The following is a 17,211-nucleotide window of genomic DNA, read 5'->3' as shown; positions in this document are numbered from 1 at the left end:
TAATTTTTTATTTCAAGACGTATTACCTGAAAGACTCAGCACTAATTTTTGAACTTGCGGGATTTGTGGATCCACGTTTTTGAGGTGCAGGATCCACCGGGATTTCGGGATCCCGTTTTGCGGGATTGCAATCCCTGTATGTGTTATTTTTAAAACCTTAATTATACAAGGTCCCGATGATATTTTTTCTCATATATCTTAAATGTACAGACAGCGACCCGCTACATTTTTATTATAAATATAGATTAATGTAAAATTAATACATCATACAGTTTTAGCTAGATGACACCCGCGATATTACTTACAGGTCTATATAGGACATTTTACCCTTTATTAATAATAATAATAATAATAATAATAATTGTTTATTTGCAAGAACATGGTGTTGAAGTTGTACAGGATTAACATTTGTATAGTCCAAACATGTTCTACCTTACGGTGTGCAAATATTAAATATTAATGTGGTTATTATACAATATTTTTAACATTAACTGTAGATTATTTATCTTTGAATTATTTATAGATTATTAATATATGATTTACTTTCTTCCTAAAACTATGCAACCAATGTTAACATATTATATTAATACTTAAATATAATTTTATAACAACATGTGATATCGAGACGTTACTCAATAAGGTCATCCTATTTCTTCATTATAAATTATGAGTACGAAAAATGGCGGCGAGATATAAAAATAATAATTTGTCATAGATATTATTGGCAGGTTGTTATCGCTGATAAGACTCGATTCTTGTTACTTTATCAATACTGTGTACAATGTACATTACTAACTTTTTAAAGTGACACAGTTCATTCAAAAGTGGATATTATTAAAACATTTTTATTATATAAAATCATACTTGCAATCAGTGATGACTGCAAGTATGATTCATCGGTGATCAGAGGTTCGATTCCCGCTCGAGATGCATATATGTATTTGTACAAATATTTCTTCCCGATCTGTTTGTCTGTCCTTGTGCATTCCCCAACAAAGATATTAAGCTGTCGGTCCCGGTTGTTATCATAAACACTTAATGGGGGTCGTTACTCATAGTAAAGAGCATATCCGCCAATCTACAGTAGAGTAGCTTGGTGGATTAAGCTCTTATCCTTCTCCTACATGGAGAAAGATGCCTACACCTATCAGAGGTATATTACAGGCTAAATCTTGTCGTATTGTTATAGAAATACCTTTTAAAATACAGTTACTTATTAAACCTAAAAGCCCCTAGCTGGATGAAAATCCTGTGTGGAGGTCCGGAGGAGAGGAATAAATTGGGATTCAAAACTTCAGTGGAGTTCCCGTTTGTCATCCTTAAATGGTAGACTCAGCTCCGCAGCATTCGCAGTTAGACCCAACTAGAAAAAAGGTCAGGCTCAACCAGATCATATATCTGGACCGGATCGGGATAGTATGACGCATGCCAGATCAGGCAAGCTCTATCAGGACCAGGTCTGGTCCAGACACGGATAGCCTGATGTAAAATATAATCATGTATGGTAAGGCATACTGGATCAGGACCCGGTCCGGTCCAGATCAGGATAGCCTGAAAGAAATTACGCGAACTTAGCCTGAATCGCGCTATTAATGTTTTTAAACGCACTTAGTATACATACAGTTATCAGGACTGTCTAGCAGGGAGTCCATTTCTACACAGTGGAGCAGTCGTAATAGGAAATAGTTAATTAGTAGTTAATTATTAGAAGTTAATAAATAAAATTTAATTAATAATAATAATAATTAATTAATAACATAAAAATAAATAAAAATAATTAATATTTAAAGTAAAAGCATAAATAAATAATACATTGGAAGAAATAAACGGAAATATATATCATAATAATTATGTTACGTAACATATTTATAATATCAATTCGCTTTTTTTTTTTGTAAAACAATTTTTTCAAGAATATACATTCGTGTTTTTAAAAGCACCGGACCGAACCGGCTGATCAGGATGAGATGTGATTTCCCGATCAGGAAATCTCATCTCATCCTGATCAGGTCCAGACCAATCATCTGCGTTACATGCCTTATCTAGTCCTGATCAGGCATGCCTGGTCCGGTCCTTCTAAGGAAGACGAAAAAATTTCTACTCGGGGAAAAGTTGGACAACTAACCGACGTTGATACTGCGCGTTACTTCGTGCAACATATTATGAGTATAAAAACACCGCTTTAACTTTTTTTTTATTGTACATATTCTACACACATGTACATAAAAAATCTGAAATCAATCTCTAATATATATACATATAACATTCTCTTCTCGCGAATAAACGCGTTAATCAAGGAAAAAGTCTATGGTGAAAACATATCAAGAACGTTATTAATAATTTAATCATCATTCATGACTCTAATCAACCAATTCCTGAAGGATGACGTGATGAATGAATCGACCGACACTTCCGGCTAACTCCGGATATATTCTGATAAAACTTTGACGTAATCACTTACTATATCTGAAACTGTTTAACTAATCACTACATAGTATAAAATAAAGTCGCTTCCCGCAGTCTGTATGCTTAGATCTTTAAAACTACGCAACGGATTTTGATGCGATTTTCTTTAATAAATAGAGTGATTCCGGAAGAAGGTCTGTATGTGTACATGCATGTTATACATGCATAATAGAGGAACAATGATAGTTTTAGAGGTTTCTGATATGATGTCGTAAATAAACACATTTTATTGTGCTAACATTGCAAATATTTATTTCATATTTTATATTTAGTATCAGCATTGCAACCGCGCGAAATCGAGGCGGGTCGCTAGTATATTATAAATAAATAACTAGACATTATCTTTATATCTTTAACACTACCTGTGCGCTACGGTTTACACGCATAAATTTAAGGAAAAAAGTAGTCCATACATATTTAATGTGAAACTATTCGGAACCTAGATTGTATAGAGATGAATGGGCAAAAAACTCCGCAGTTACTCTTTCAAAAAGCCATCAATCATTATAATGTACTAGCTGTGCCCCGCGATTTCATCCGCGTTAATTAATTAATTTATTTATTTATTTATGGACAGCCAATAGCTAATACAGCAAATCTTATATTTAATACGCTTCAGCCTGTAATGTCCCACTTCCGGGCATAGGCCTCTTTCCTCTTGAGGATCAGAGCTTAATCCACCACGCTGCTCCAATGCGGGTTGGCGGATATATTCCCTGCTATGAGTAACGATCGCTATCAGGTGTATATGATAACAGCTTAACGTGCTCTCCGAGGCACGTTGGGGAGACCCACAAGGACTGCATAAACACCCAGACCACGGCAAACACCTGTATAGCCAATACAAATGTTTGTCATGTGCCGGGATCGAACCCGCAACCGCCAGCGCAACGGGTAGAATCCATGGCTGTAACCGTTGCGCCAACGCGGCGTCATTATTTTATACTTACACTAAATAACAAGTAAGGTAGCTGTATAGCCTATGAAGGTGTCACAGCATGCTTAAATTTATGAAGTTATATCACTATTAATTAACTATAACTATGCCTTAATCTATGAAATTAATTAAATAGGTATATTTTACTTACAATTTCTATTTTAACTTAATTTTTATTAGACTCTAATATACAATCTTATAGACTCTAAATTAATTTGAGAATAAAATAGCCTATAGGCTTTCCTCGGTAAATGGGCTATCCAACATCCGAAAAAAAAAAACAATTCGAACCATTAGTTTCTGAGATTAGCGCATTTAGACAAACGAACAAAGTTTTCAGCCTTATAATATTAGTAAAGATACACCACACGGTCGTCTGTTCCTAAGATAAGCAATGTAAGTGCCATTTTTATAAATATATTATTTTTAAATAAATTCATGTATCAAATTTAAACTCGGAGTGGAATTCGAACCCACAATAGGATAGTCATAGCCTATAACGTTGGCGGTCGCAGGTTCGATTTCTGCTCGGAGGCAGATATTTGTATATTATATTTCCTTACCCGACTTCGGAGAGAGTGTTAAGCTGCCCATCCCGGCTATCATAGACTGTTGTTAGCGACCGTCTCTTATTGTAGAGAAACTATCCGCCAACATGCTCATCAAATATTATTAATGTAATTATTAATGTAAATAATTTAATAAATTACTTTATTAAATATTAATATTTAATTAACACATGTCTTTAACAAATCTTTATACATTTTATTTTACAGGGAATTGTGTTATAATAATTACTAGTGGTCGCATAGAGGTCGCAATTCGACCATAAATAAAAATTAAAATTAAAGAAAACCAATAAATTATGAAAATATAGAAACTTTTTTAAACATTCTGCATTCCTTCTCTGTTTAAACTACAGGTGTTCAAAAATTCATACTCTTCTGTCTGCGCAATTTTTGTAAAAAGGGGTACAAAGTTTTTGCTTCACGTGTTAATAATATTACAATTTAAATATTTTTAATTATTGAAGTTAATTTGATGAAACAAAATGAACACCTAACATAACACGAAAAATCCATTAAAGCTAACATCGAACAAGTCTGTCGTGCTTAGGTAAATGGCAGCTAATTTCATTTACTGCTTTTGTACAATCTTTATGCCATTACATTCAATTATTTGTCTACTTCCTAACTGCAGTTTCTGTTTCGTTTCCTATACCCAAAGGTTGTCTGGAAGAGATCGCTCTTTCAGCGATAAGACCGCCTTTGTACATCTTTCATTTTATGTTATTATTTTGTTGTTTTTTTTAACGGTGTACAATAAAGAGTATTATTATTATTATAAAATTGTGGAATATGTCATTAAACCTTACAGAAGATCACATCTTTAAGCTAACAGTATAATTCTCTTCTCAAGCAGTGTTGTATTCATGTTGTGAGTAAGATAGAGATGTTCTGGAAGGATCGGGGGTCGGGTTAGGAAACGCGCTTGCGATGCTTCTGGTGTTGCAGGGGTCTATAGCTTCGGTAACCGGTTACCTATTATAAAAAACCTATATTAATATTATAATACAATTACTTTATTTCATTCAAATCCTCACACTTTGAATTGTATTTCTCTGATTTCGATATTATTACTTTAATACCTTTGACTAAAGCACCACAGAATATATCTAATAGCATTTTCATGTTATAAAGTATTATTCGTTATTATATTATATTGTTATTAGTATTATTTCATTTTATTGTTGTAATAGAAATACTTACATAATTAATTGCTTAAATATTAAGGTGCTTAATCATTGAAACAATTTTGATAAAAACTGTTAAAATTGTAACAGATTTAGTAACAAAAAAATTTGACAAAACTTATTACAAACTATAACAAAAAAAAAGTTTACATCAAAAATTTTAAAAATTAAAATTATAATAACATAAATCCAAAAAAAATCTATTTAAATATTTTAGTCTAAACTAAAAAGAATTTAATTTGAAATGAATACGCATCGTAAAAAAGAAACACGACTGCAAAAAAACATTACATGTATAATTGAAAATACAAAGAAATATTGTCTGAAGACAAGCATACATGGCTTTTACCACATCGCTGCACCCAGAAGACATTGGACTGAAAGGTAAATTTGTATTTTTTCTGCGACATTAGTTTCAACCAAGCTTACGGACCGTCTGGTGTCAAGCTATACCTTAGTCTATAGATATTCACATCACTAGTAGCATTGTAAACGAATTTGATTGCACCTCCGTAAGCTTCTGAGCAGCCGAGTGGGATAGTATTTCGATCTTACAGAAGGTAAATAATATACAGCTAAATAATACCGCTTTCAAGCAGTGTTCCTGTTGGTGAGTAAGGTGACCACAGCTCCTGGGGGAATTGGAAATAGGGTCGGCAACGCGACTGCGATGCTTCTGGTGTTGCAGGCGTCTATAAGCTACGGTAATCACTTACCATCAGGTGAGCCGTACGCTTGTTTGCCGACCTAGTTACATAAAATTAAAATTAAATTAACACACCTTCAATCTTTTTCTATTTTCTACACCACTATGATGGTTAAGTGGACAATCCACCTGAAGGAAAGCGGTTACCGTATTCTATGGATCTGCATACCAAAAATTAAGTTCCTAATCATCCTCAGAGGTGATAATTCAACTTCCTAATTTAAATGTCTATAATCTTCATTGCACTAAAAATAATATAAAGAAAATTACATGTATAGTTGATGCCAAAGGTCTATTTATCCCTAGAAGAGATCTCTTCTAGGGATATGAGAGAGAGCGTCATATAGCAGGATAGAACATGCAAGAAATACCAATGTAGAAAATTGTCATTATATATAAATATAACTTTCCCAGGCTGTTATGGATAATCGTAACATCGGTAGCTGTATGGGGTGTGGTGGAAATTTCTCTTGGGCAGTGGCAACGTTACAATGAGAACCCTACTGTAGTCACCCTGGAGAAAGACTTCAGAACTTGGAGATATAACTTACCAGCTGTGACAGCTTGCGACCAGGTGGGAAAAATTAGAATTTTGTATCGTACTATATTATTAAAAAATCAGCTTATTTGAAAGAGCTTATTTGCAATTTATTCTAATAGGTCCAACTTTATTTTAGTTTGAATACTTTTTCTGATGTGAATTTTTTTTTATATGGAAAACAGGACCTAACATTTGTCATTAAACGAGGGTCAAAACAGTATTGTAGTACACCTTAAGTGATACAGAAAAATCAGATTCCTAATTATTCTGACTAGTGTAGGGCCGGTTCATTTAGCCTAGCTTACTGCTACAAAGTTGAGCTCAAATCCCATCGAACCCGGGTGTGATGTAGACACATTTACCAAAAAGTAATAGGAATATTTACATCAATCGACTCAACCCTAAAATATATATGTACAGTTACTGGTGCCTACTTTATGAACTGAGTAGCTGTGTTACGCAGTTTCACACAAGTAAGATAAGACAGTAAATAAGATATCCAACACAAAAGAAATTTTTCAATTCAAGCCTGTAGTTCCCAATATTAGCGCATTTAAGCAAACAAACAAACAAACTTTTTAGCTTTATAATATTAGTATTGGTACTCCAAGGCACGGCGGGGAGACTCACGAGGACAGACAACCCGTCAGTCCGGAAATAAGTATTTGTACAAACGTAAATATTCACTCCGAGCGGGAACCGAACCCACGACAGCCGGTGATTATGCGCCGGCGACGCGGCACACACGCCATAACACTAGAGCGGTCGTCACCGATTGATCCAGATCTACAAATATAAGTAATATTAAACTTCTTCACCAGGATCGTGTCGATCCAGTAAAACTGACAACTGCCATAAGAACTCGGTGGAACGTTGGTCCAGATGATGAAAAATATGAATACTTAGAAAACTTCACGCAAACTGTCGCAAATTCCGATCTTTACAACCTTGAAGGGTATGAGGTCTTCAAAGATGATCCCAGTTTGAAAGTTGATCTATTCGAATTGGCGGTAGAGGTAGGTGACAGGTGATTTTCTTATTTGTTTTAAAATAGAAAGCGTTTAGAGATCAACCGTTCTGGTATAGCTACCAAGCCTCTATAACACCAAATGTTGTAGATTCGATACCCACTCTGAGTTGAAAGTATCCGCTGTGTCTCGGAGAACAAGTAAAAATCTAGTCTCGTGTTATTATCATGAATATCTGATAACAATCGTCCCGTGCTTCCCGTGTGTCCCGTACTATGGATAATTCGATAATATAATAATATATAATACGAGTGTATATATATACGTATAAAAAATAACACTTAAATATTAATTATATGTAATAATTCATCCCAGAATACCGCGATCTCGTATTCACAAAATAAATGCTGAAATATAGCCATTGTATATTTATATTCAGTAAAAAGAGAGGTTTTTACCCAAAGTCTAGCTGGTTTTATTAAAAAGGAATCTTCTCATTTATAAAAGAATATTATCTACAATACATTAAATTACATAATGAGATAGGGTACAGAATTAAAATCCTTTAAATATCCTGCTCAAAATCTGGAACAGCCTGACTGGGAAAGCATTTCCATTTTACAGAAGAGTGAGTTAGTTTACCAGAGCTCCTGGAAAATGTCGGGGATAGGGTCGGCAACGCGCTTGCTATGCTCCTGGTATTGCAGGTGTCTATAAGGTACGGTCATCGCTTACCACCAGGTGAGCCGTACGCTTGTTTGCCGACCTAGTGACATAAAAAAAAAAAAAAAAAAAAAAAAAAAAGCTGTACGCTTATTTGCCGACCTAGTTCTATAAAAAAAAATAACAATAAAGCTAGTTTTGCATGCGAGCATTGTAATAGTGGTTTTTATACAGCAATTTTAGACATGCAATACAGTGCCATTGCAACCGGTGCATTCTACAAAAATCCTGTGGTATTTATTTGCCGTTGTATGTCAAGCAAGTTAGATTTTATTTATTTTTAAGAATATTAATTTTTGACAGAAGTTGACTTCTGATGATAGAAGCATTTTACAGCAACTACACCTGGGCTCAATTGTAAATCTATAACAATTACGAGCTATATATAAAATAACTTTTATTGAAATCTATTCATTTGTTTGTTCAAAGTTCAGTGGCATACATACGTGTATACATGATACATGTATAATTTACCTAAATATTATGGAGTGCTGTGTTTGTTGGCAGCGGCGACAGGGTTGTCAATGCACTTGTTATGCTTCTGCAGGCGTTCACAAGCTACGGTTACTAGTTACCTTTAGGCGAACCATTTTTATGCTAAGAAGGAGAACAAGCGTACGGTGCTTGATGGTAAGTGGATACCGTAGTCTATGAACACCTGCAGCACCAAGACTCTACCCAACGACACCTGTAATACCAGGGCATTAAAAGCGCGTTGCTGGCCCTAACTTGGATCTCATAACACTACGTAGAGCAGTTTTATTTAGCTGTTATCTTCTGTAAGGGTACAACTTTCTCAGTCAGGCCATCGACGCGCGACATAGCGAACTTAACTTGCGGCCGGGGCACAATACCTTTTTAGCGCTCACCCTCCCCTCCATTCGGAAACCATTTAATATGTCCAGCAGTTTTTTGTTTTACGATACCATTTAGCACCCCTTTGTGAGTAGCGCCCAGGGCATGATGCGCCCTAGCTACGCCACTGAGTTAGGCTGCTCCAAATTATGGGCACAAAATCTCATGCTGTGCCCTAAATCTTAATAAGAAAGCCAGACATCCTATTCTCATTTTCACTCACTCACACACCTCACTTCAGCCTATCGAAGTCCACTGCTGGACATAGGCCTCCACAAGTTCGCGCCAAAAATGGCGTGAACTCAAGTGTTTTGCCCATTGTCACCACGCTGGGCAGGCGGGTTGGTGACCGCAGGGTTGACTTTATCGCACCGAAGACGCTGCTGCCCGTCTTCGGCCTGTGTATTTCAAAGCCAACAGTTGGATGGTTATCCCGCCATCGGTCGGCTGATTCTCGTTTTAATCTCTTTAAATTTATGTCAACGACGTTCAGGTTATGCCAGAGCATCGTATCAAAACCGATTCCTTGGAAGATTTACCAGTTCATTGGACGCCAGTCATGACGGAGGCGGGCGCTTGTTTCGCGATCAATTCAGGCGCAATTTGGGATATATCTATTGAGTAAGTATTTTAACCGAATTCAAATAAAGGAGAATACTCAATTTAATTGTATTTTTATGTGTTATCTCATAACTTTTGATTGAATATACAAATTTTGATTATTTTATTCGAAAATTAGTGCTTTTCATGCGGTCTCGTTTCAATTTGATCGACAGTTACAACATTAGCCTAATTTTTTACAAGTTTTCTAACACTTTATATGAAAAACGAAAGAAACCAACGGTTATATAAACTTCAGGCGTTGAACAGTTTGCAAAACAGGACTATTGTGAGATAAGCTAATCTCGAAATAAAGCATTTAAACACTAAAATACTAGTTAATATATCGTCGTACTAGCTGACCCGGCAAACGTTGCTTTGCCATATATGTTATTAGCCCTTAATCTCCCCCCCCCCCCCATAACTTATGGGTATGAAAAATAGATGTTGGACGATTCTCAAACCTACACGATATGCGCATAAAATTACAAAAAAATCGGTCCAACCGTTTCGGAGAAGTTTGGCAACAAACACCGCGATACGAGAATTTTATATCTTAGAATATGCATCGCACGAGTAAAAAAAAATTAACGCAACACTGTTTCAAAATTAAATTCAAAAACTTTTTTTAGTGAAGTAAACTTCAAAAGAACTTTTTAATCTTGCTTTTTACAAATTATAATAATTTTTTAAAAATTTATTGTAATTAATGTGAAGTTATCACCGATTCGGAATGTAGTTTCTGTAGATAATAATCGACAAAAACTCAATTGTCTACATTTTATTTAATACTATCTATATAAATAACTAAAGTTGGAGTGTCTGTTTGTAATATTAAAATAACCGCTTTTTACTAAATGCATATGGATGTATGTATGTATACACGATACATATACCAAAATAACATTTTTTACAATTTTTGTTTTTCTATCTGTCTGTCTGTCTTTTTGTTCGGACTAATATCTGAAACGGTTGGAACGACTTTGACGGGATTCTCACTGGCAGATAGCTGATGTAATAAGGAGTAACTTAGGCTATTCATACTTGAGAAATTTATTTATTTTGTAACTTTGTGAACTGAAGAATATATTTATTTTAATTCGACGCGAACGAAGTCGTGGGCACAGCTAGTTTAATAATACAAAAAATATTTCAAACTATTACATTTTTCAGAAAACTAGTTTGGAACGACACATTTCATCCCTTATCTTGCAAATATTCGTCACAAAGTTGCTATATTATACTTCAAAGCAAAAGTATCATTGATGTAAGTATTTATTTTTTTTTTTTTTTATTTTATTGTTTTTTTTTTTTTTATTTTATTGTTAAGGAACACAAACAGTTAAAAATAAACACATACAATTAAAGTTACAAACATAATACATAAACCAAAACTGTGTCCACAAATAGGTTTAACACAATCAGCTTTCGCCAAAACTAAAAGCAAGAATACATTTGTTAAATAAGTTAAAAATCAACATTAGCATTTAAAAACTAAATTAAGGCTACAACTACAGGCAAAGGAAGAAACATTACGAAACAACTATACAAAGAATTAAAAATTAAAAAATCAAAAAAATTAAAAAATCAAAAAATTAAAAATTAAAGGCCAGACATCACCAAGATTTGTTGCAAGTCAATTCTCTAACCCTACTCTTATAAAAATTAAGTGAGCACCAGAACTGGTCAATTGTTTTAAAATGTTTATTATATGATGAAGTTGCACGTGGAATGAATGTGTTGCCACCATACTTGGTTTTGGTCCTAGGTATATGGTACGACTCCTTTGATCGAGCACTAATACGTGGACATTTTATATCAATGTTACCTAATAAAAAGGGAGAATCAATATAATTATTAATAATTTTATATAAAAAGCACTGATCCCTTTCTAATCGGCGAACATACAATGGTTGAATAGGATGAGAAGTCAAGTCAGCTTTTAAAAGAAATTTACTCCTGCGATCCAGATGTTTCAAAAATTTTCTGTTTATTTTTTCGATCTTATTAATGTATTTTTTATATTGGGGATTCCAAACCACTGAAGCATATTCAAGTATAGGTAGCACAAATGATCTATATAAGAGTATGTAAGTCGAGACAAACATGAATTCTCGAGATACTCTCAGAATGAAACCTAACATTCGGTAGGCCTTATTAACTATATACTCTATGTGAAACTCGAAAGATAGCCGTGAATCAATGTATACACCCAGATCCTTGACAACAGAAACCCTTTCTACAAATTCATTATTTAATTGATATTTAAAAATTATTGGTTGTCGTTTCCTAGTAAAGGTAATAACATGACATTTCTTTACATTTAATTTAAGACTATTTGAATCACAATACAGACAAATATTGTCCAAATCTTGTTGCAAGAGTAAACAGTCCTTTTGGGATTTTATAATTGAAAAAATTTTCATGTCATCCGCATAAAGAAGGACATTAGATGTCTTAATATTACATATTATATCATTAATATATAAGTTAAATAACAACGGCCCCAAGTGCGAACCCTGTGGTACCCCAGATGTAACGGGCACAAAAGACGAACAGTAGCCCTTGACGGTTACTGCCTGACTTCTATGACGAAGGTAGGAATCAATCCAACGCAGGAGATCGCCATGGATTCCGAGCGCCATAAGTTTATTTAGTATAATTTGGTGCGATATTTTGTCAAAAGCCTTAGAATAATCTGTATATATAACATCAACTTGAAAACCCTGGTCCATGGCAAAGCCAATTCTGTGAATAAACTCGCATAAATTAGTTTCAGTCGATCTTTTTGAAACAAATCCGTGTTGTTCAGGAATGATAAGGGGTCTTATTTGAGGTAAAATGCTATCGTAAATGATTTTTTCAAACATTTTAGCAATTGTATTAAGTTTGGAAATAGGTCTATAATTAGTTACATTATGCTTATCACCTGATTTGAAAATAGGGACGATGAAAGATTCCTTCCATTTAGTAGGCATGATACCGCTTATGAGAGATTTCCTAAATAGAAACATTAAAGGTTTAACAAGTTGTTCCTTACATGCTTTATAAAATACTGGTGGTATTCCATCAGGACCGGATCCTTTAGCAATATTTAATGCACCTAAATATTTAAGTATATTTTCATTTGATATATCAATCGACCGTATTGGACAAATATTATTTAAACCATTATTAGCACTATGGTAATTCGTTGAGATAGAATAAGTTGAACTTGGCTCATAAACAGATTTAAAGTATTCGTTAAAGATATTACAAATATCGCTACCATTAGTTAAAGAAATACCATTATACGTCATAGAATTGGGAATAACTGGAGCGGCCTTTTTAGATTTCACAAAACTCCAGAAATTTTTACTATTCATTTTAATGTTCGTTTCATTAGCAAGCAAAAAATTCTTGTAACAACTTTCCTGTATTTTCTTCTGCCGTTTTCTTAGTAGGCGAAAAGAGTCGTAGTCACTTATTCGGCCGTAAATTTTCCATTTTTTATGGTATTTGGATTTTTCTTTAACTATCTTAACCAAACATCCAGAAAACCAAGGAGGATAGTGATCCCTATATTTAAAATTTTTTTGTGGAACATATTTTACAATTACTGCCTCCAGTATATTATAAAAGACCCCCACAGCATCATGGATAGAATCTGTCCCATACAATGTTTCCCAATCAGAATTACTTAACGCCCTATTTATATCGTCATAGTTGGCCTTATGAAACAGTCGCGCAATCCGTGGCTGCGGTTCTAACCCGCTATGTTGGTACTGAACCTTTATTTCCAATGCAGGATGGTGTGGATCTTCCACCACCATAGCATCGCTACAGTGAGCCGACTCACAACAAAGATTACTCATAACTAAGTCTAAAATTCTATTATTCTTATTGAAAATACCATTAAATTGATATGAGTCAATGAAGCTTAGAAATGACATTAGAGCAGAAATAAACTTGTCACTGTATTGATTTCTTTCCAACTTCATTTTAAACGAGTCGGTACTCTGCCAGTGCGCATGTGAAATATTGAAGTCACCCAATATTAAGCAAGCAGATTCCGAGTTTTCCGTGACAACAGAAGAAACTATGTCGAAGAACTCGCATAAGGCATCGTACTGTTGCGTATGGTGGGGGAAATAACAGCAATAAATATATAATACCTTGTTATTAATTTTCACAGTTATCTCAACTATCTCTGCAATACCCCCCAATATATTTATAGCACGAGAGGAACGAACCGGGATGTTTTTATCAATAGCCAAAAGAACGCCGCCACCCAAGGTAACACCACGTTGGTCGTAATTACGGTCTCCTCTGTAGACGCAATAGCGGCTATCGAATATCTCCATATCAGATATACCTGGATGAAGCCATGTTTCACTTAGCGCTATTATATCGTATTCTGACGACAAAAGATTACGGTAAAAGGAATTGGTTTTTGTACGCAGTCCACGAACGTTTTGATAATAAACCAATAGATTATTAAACATAACCATTTCTACAGTAAGCAATCACGTATATAATAGCTTCAGTATAATTGTAATAAAACGCGCATGTAATGGAAAAAGAATATGATAAAAGTATATAAGGACACTTTAAGATAAAACAAAAACCAAGTACAGATTTGTGACGAATAAACCATCTTTGAGCATCGGACAACCGGTCCACCACGCGCACACAACAATTTTTATTCAATAGTTTTACTCCAATCATTTGAACCTCAGTAATAGAACAACATTCCAATATCATAAAAGAAATGTAACCTAACGAAAAGATGAGACAAATTGTAAAACAAATAAGGAAGAGAAATGACCTGCAACTCACAAAATACAATTGTTTGCATATTACATTTATTAAAGCTTGTTTAAATCTTTTTCGTTATTGATATGAATAATATGACTGGTATCCGTATGTCTAGCCATTATAGAACAATTCCGAACCCATACATACTTATAATGTTTTTCTTTGGCAATAGATTTAGCACGCTTCAAAAGAGCCTTGTTGTTACTAGTAAGGTGATCATTGAAATGAATAGGTACTTTTCCGGATGCAAAACCTAAATCCATTGCTGTAATCTTTAGCTTTCGCAATTGTGCTAGACAATCGTCTTTTCTATATCTACTTATGAAGCGTGCAATTATTGGTTTCGTCATACTTTTGTCTTTATTCTTAGATGATACTCTAGTAACAAAGTCTATATCTTTAGAGGGATCCAAGTGAAAAGAAGCCTTTTCCGTAATATCCCTCAACAGTGTTATCAGATTTTCACCTTTTTTCTCCGGAATACCAAATATTTCAATGTTGGACCGTCTGTCCCATTGATCTCGAATGTCGCATGCAACCTTCAATTTCTCAACCTCAGACCTAGTCGATTGTACCTCTAAATTAACCGATGACAATTGTTTAATATTAGATTCGAGTTTGTTAAGCTTTATACTGATTTCATCGTATTTGTTGTTAATGAAGGTTACGGAGTCTTTCAAACTGCAAAACTCCTCTCTTAACTCTTTTAATTCAGAAGACAGTCTATCCATAAAAGTTGAGGTTAGTTCATGTTTAATTTTTGAAAACTCTTCAGCAAATATCTGTCTAACGGTTAGGGGAGACAAGGAACCCTCTATTTTATTATCGTCTGGAGATTGAGCGCAAGAAGCACCTCTACGGAGATTGATATACCCACTCGACTCAGTCTGATAAGTAGAAGTACGCAGGTCCCTCACCGGTGTGCTATCAGTATTAATTTGCCTCGGCATATCCAACGAGCACTTCGGACATATCCACGCAGTACTCGTTCTCTGAACTAAATCGTGTTTACTCGTTGTAGGGTCAATGCATTGATGATGATAATGACGCTTACACTTAGAGCACGTTAACGTACCAGCGTCGCCATCTAGCGTCGACTTGCAACAACTAAACTTCATTTCCAAGTTGTAATAAGTCGTACTATGGATCCGATTGATAATAATTAAGCAGTATGCGAGACGAATATAATAGAAAAAATTTAAAATTTTACTTTAACTTTTTGTGGTTTGCTGGTTTCGAACTCGGGGCTACTGGATGTAGGTTACAAAACCATTGCATTCACCGCTAGGCCAACTTCAAACTAACACTTAATGATGAATTGTTCGTATGTAAGATTCCGTATGACGACCGCTGCGGCAAATTTGTATTTATTTTAAAACCACCCGCGGCTAACAGCTGTTTATTATAAATTACTATTAAGCACTTTTTATAACACTTTATTAGTTTTAAGTTTTTTAAAAAAATAGTTTTATGTTTATGTAAAATTACTTTATATATCTTCTTGGAGAACCCACAAGGATAATTTTAACCTTTCGGAAACTTCGTTTTACACTAAAAAGTCGTTCAATATAAGTCGATTTTTGAATATGAGTCTAGTAGGTTATATTCTCACTATATGATCTGGATAACAGTAGCACTTGTGAATCTCAACTTATTCAAACACTTCATGCACTTTTTTGTTTATTATACAATACTTCTTAATTTTTAATACAAAAAATACGCGGAGCTGATGTAGTGAACTGACAGCGACATCTGTGTGATGTATAGCACATCTTATGCGTATAACTTTCTGACTGCTAGCTTTACATACCCCACCGTGCCTCAAAAAGCACGTAAAGCTGACAGGCAGCAGGGCCGTCGCCCTGGTTGACACCTAATAGCGTTCGTTTCTCTTAGTATGCAATATATCCATCCAGGGACATAATTTACATTATTATCTTTGGTAAATATGGTTGACAGTTCCACGTCCACTCACCATATGACATATTAAATATAATGCAACCACCGTACTCCACATACCCATCACTGAACGTCTTTGTGGAGCTTTCAACCATGGAGACTCGAGCTGAAGAAGGAGTCAGGGAGTTGCCTCCACGTAGCAGACACTGCTTGTATACTGATGAACCCACTATGGCCTCTAGAAAGGTCAGTAAAGAGTTGTAAACAATTTGGGTATGGTAAAGTACGTAATCTACTACATTAATAGAATCAATTAGTAGAATTAGAATGGTATTTTGTTCATCATTACAGCCTATACAGTCCACTGCTGGACATAGGCCTCCACAAGTTTACGCCAAAAATAACGTGAACTCATGTGTTTTGCCCATAGTCACCACGCTGGGCAGGCGGGTTGGTGACCGCAGTACTGGCTTTGTCGCACCGAAGACGCTGCTGCCCGTTTTCGGCCTGTGTATTTCAAAGCCAGCAGTTGGATGGTTATCCCGCCACCGGTCGGCTTTTTAAGTTCCAAGGTGGTAGTGAAACTGTGATGTCCCTTAGTCGCCTCTTACGACACCCACGGGAAGAGAGGGGGTGGCTAAATTCTTTAGTACCGTAGCCACACAGTACATTGTATGGTATTTTGTTGGTACCATCTATTTGTCTAATTTCTGACTATGATCGCAAATTATTATACAGATAAGCTGATCCCGCAATATGTTATTAACCCCCTTAACCCCCCCCCCCCCATAACTTAGGGGTATGAAAAATAGATGTTGGCCGATTTTCAGACCTACCCGATATGCACATAAAATTTCATAGCAAATCGGTCCAGCCGCTTCGTACTCCTTATACTCCTCGTAATTTAATAAACATTGTGACACGAGAATTTTACGTATAAGATTTACGATAATGAAATACGTTAAT

The 17,211-nt window shown here is 35.0% G+C and overlaps 1 protein-coding gene across 1 annotated transcript; it reads right to left on the bottom strand.

Annotated features, from left to right (window-relative positions):
* Positions 1 to 14,396: 14,396 nt before the first annotated feature.
* LOC123667278 lies at positions 14,397 to 15,296 on the bottom strand. Its single transcript, XM_045601235.1, has one exon. The coding sequence runs from the start codon at positions 15,294 to 15,296 to the stop codon at positions 14,397 to 14,399; it is 900 nt and encodes a 299-aa protein (XP_045457191.1).
* Between the last annotated feature and the right edge of the window lie 1,915 nt (positions 15,297 to 17,211).

The sequence above is a fragment of the Melitaea cinxia genome, chromosome 27 (assembly GCF_905220565.1).
Source record: "Melitaea cinxia chromosome 27, ilMelCinx1.1, whole genome shotgun sequence".
NCBI lineage: Eukaryota > Metazoa > Arthropoda > Insecta > Lepidoptera > Nymphalidae > Melitaea > Melitaea cinxia.
The sequence above is the reverse complement of the archived record's forward strand: the minus strand, read 5'-3'. Positions and strand labels throughout refer to the sequence as shown.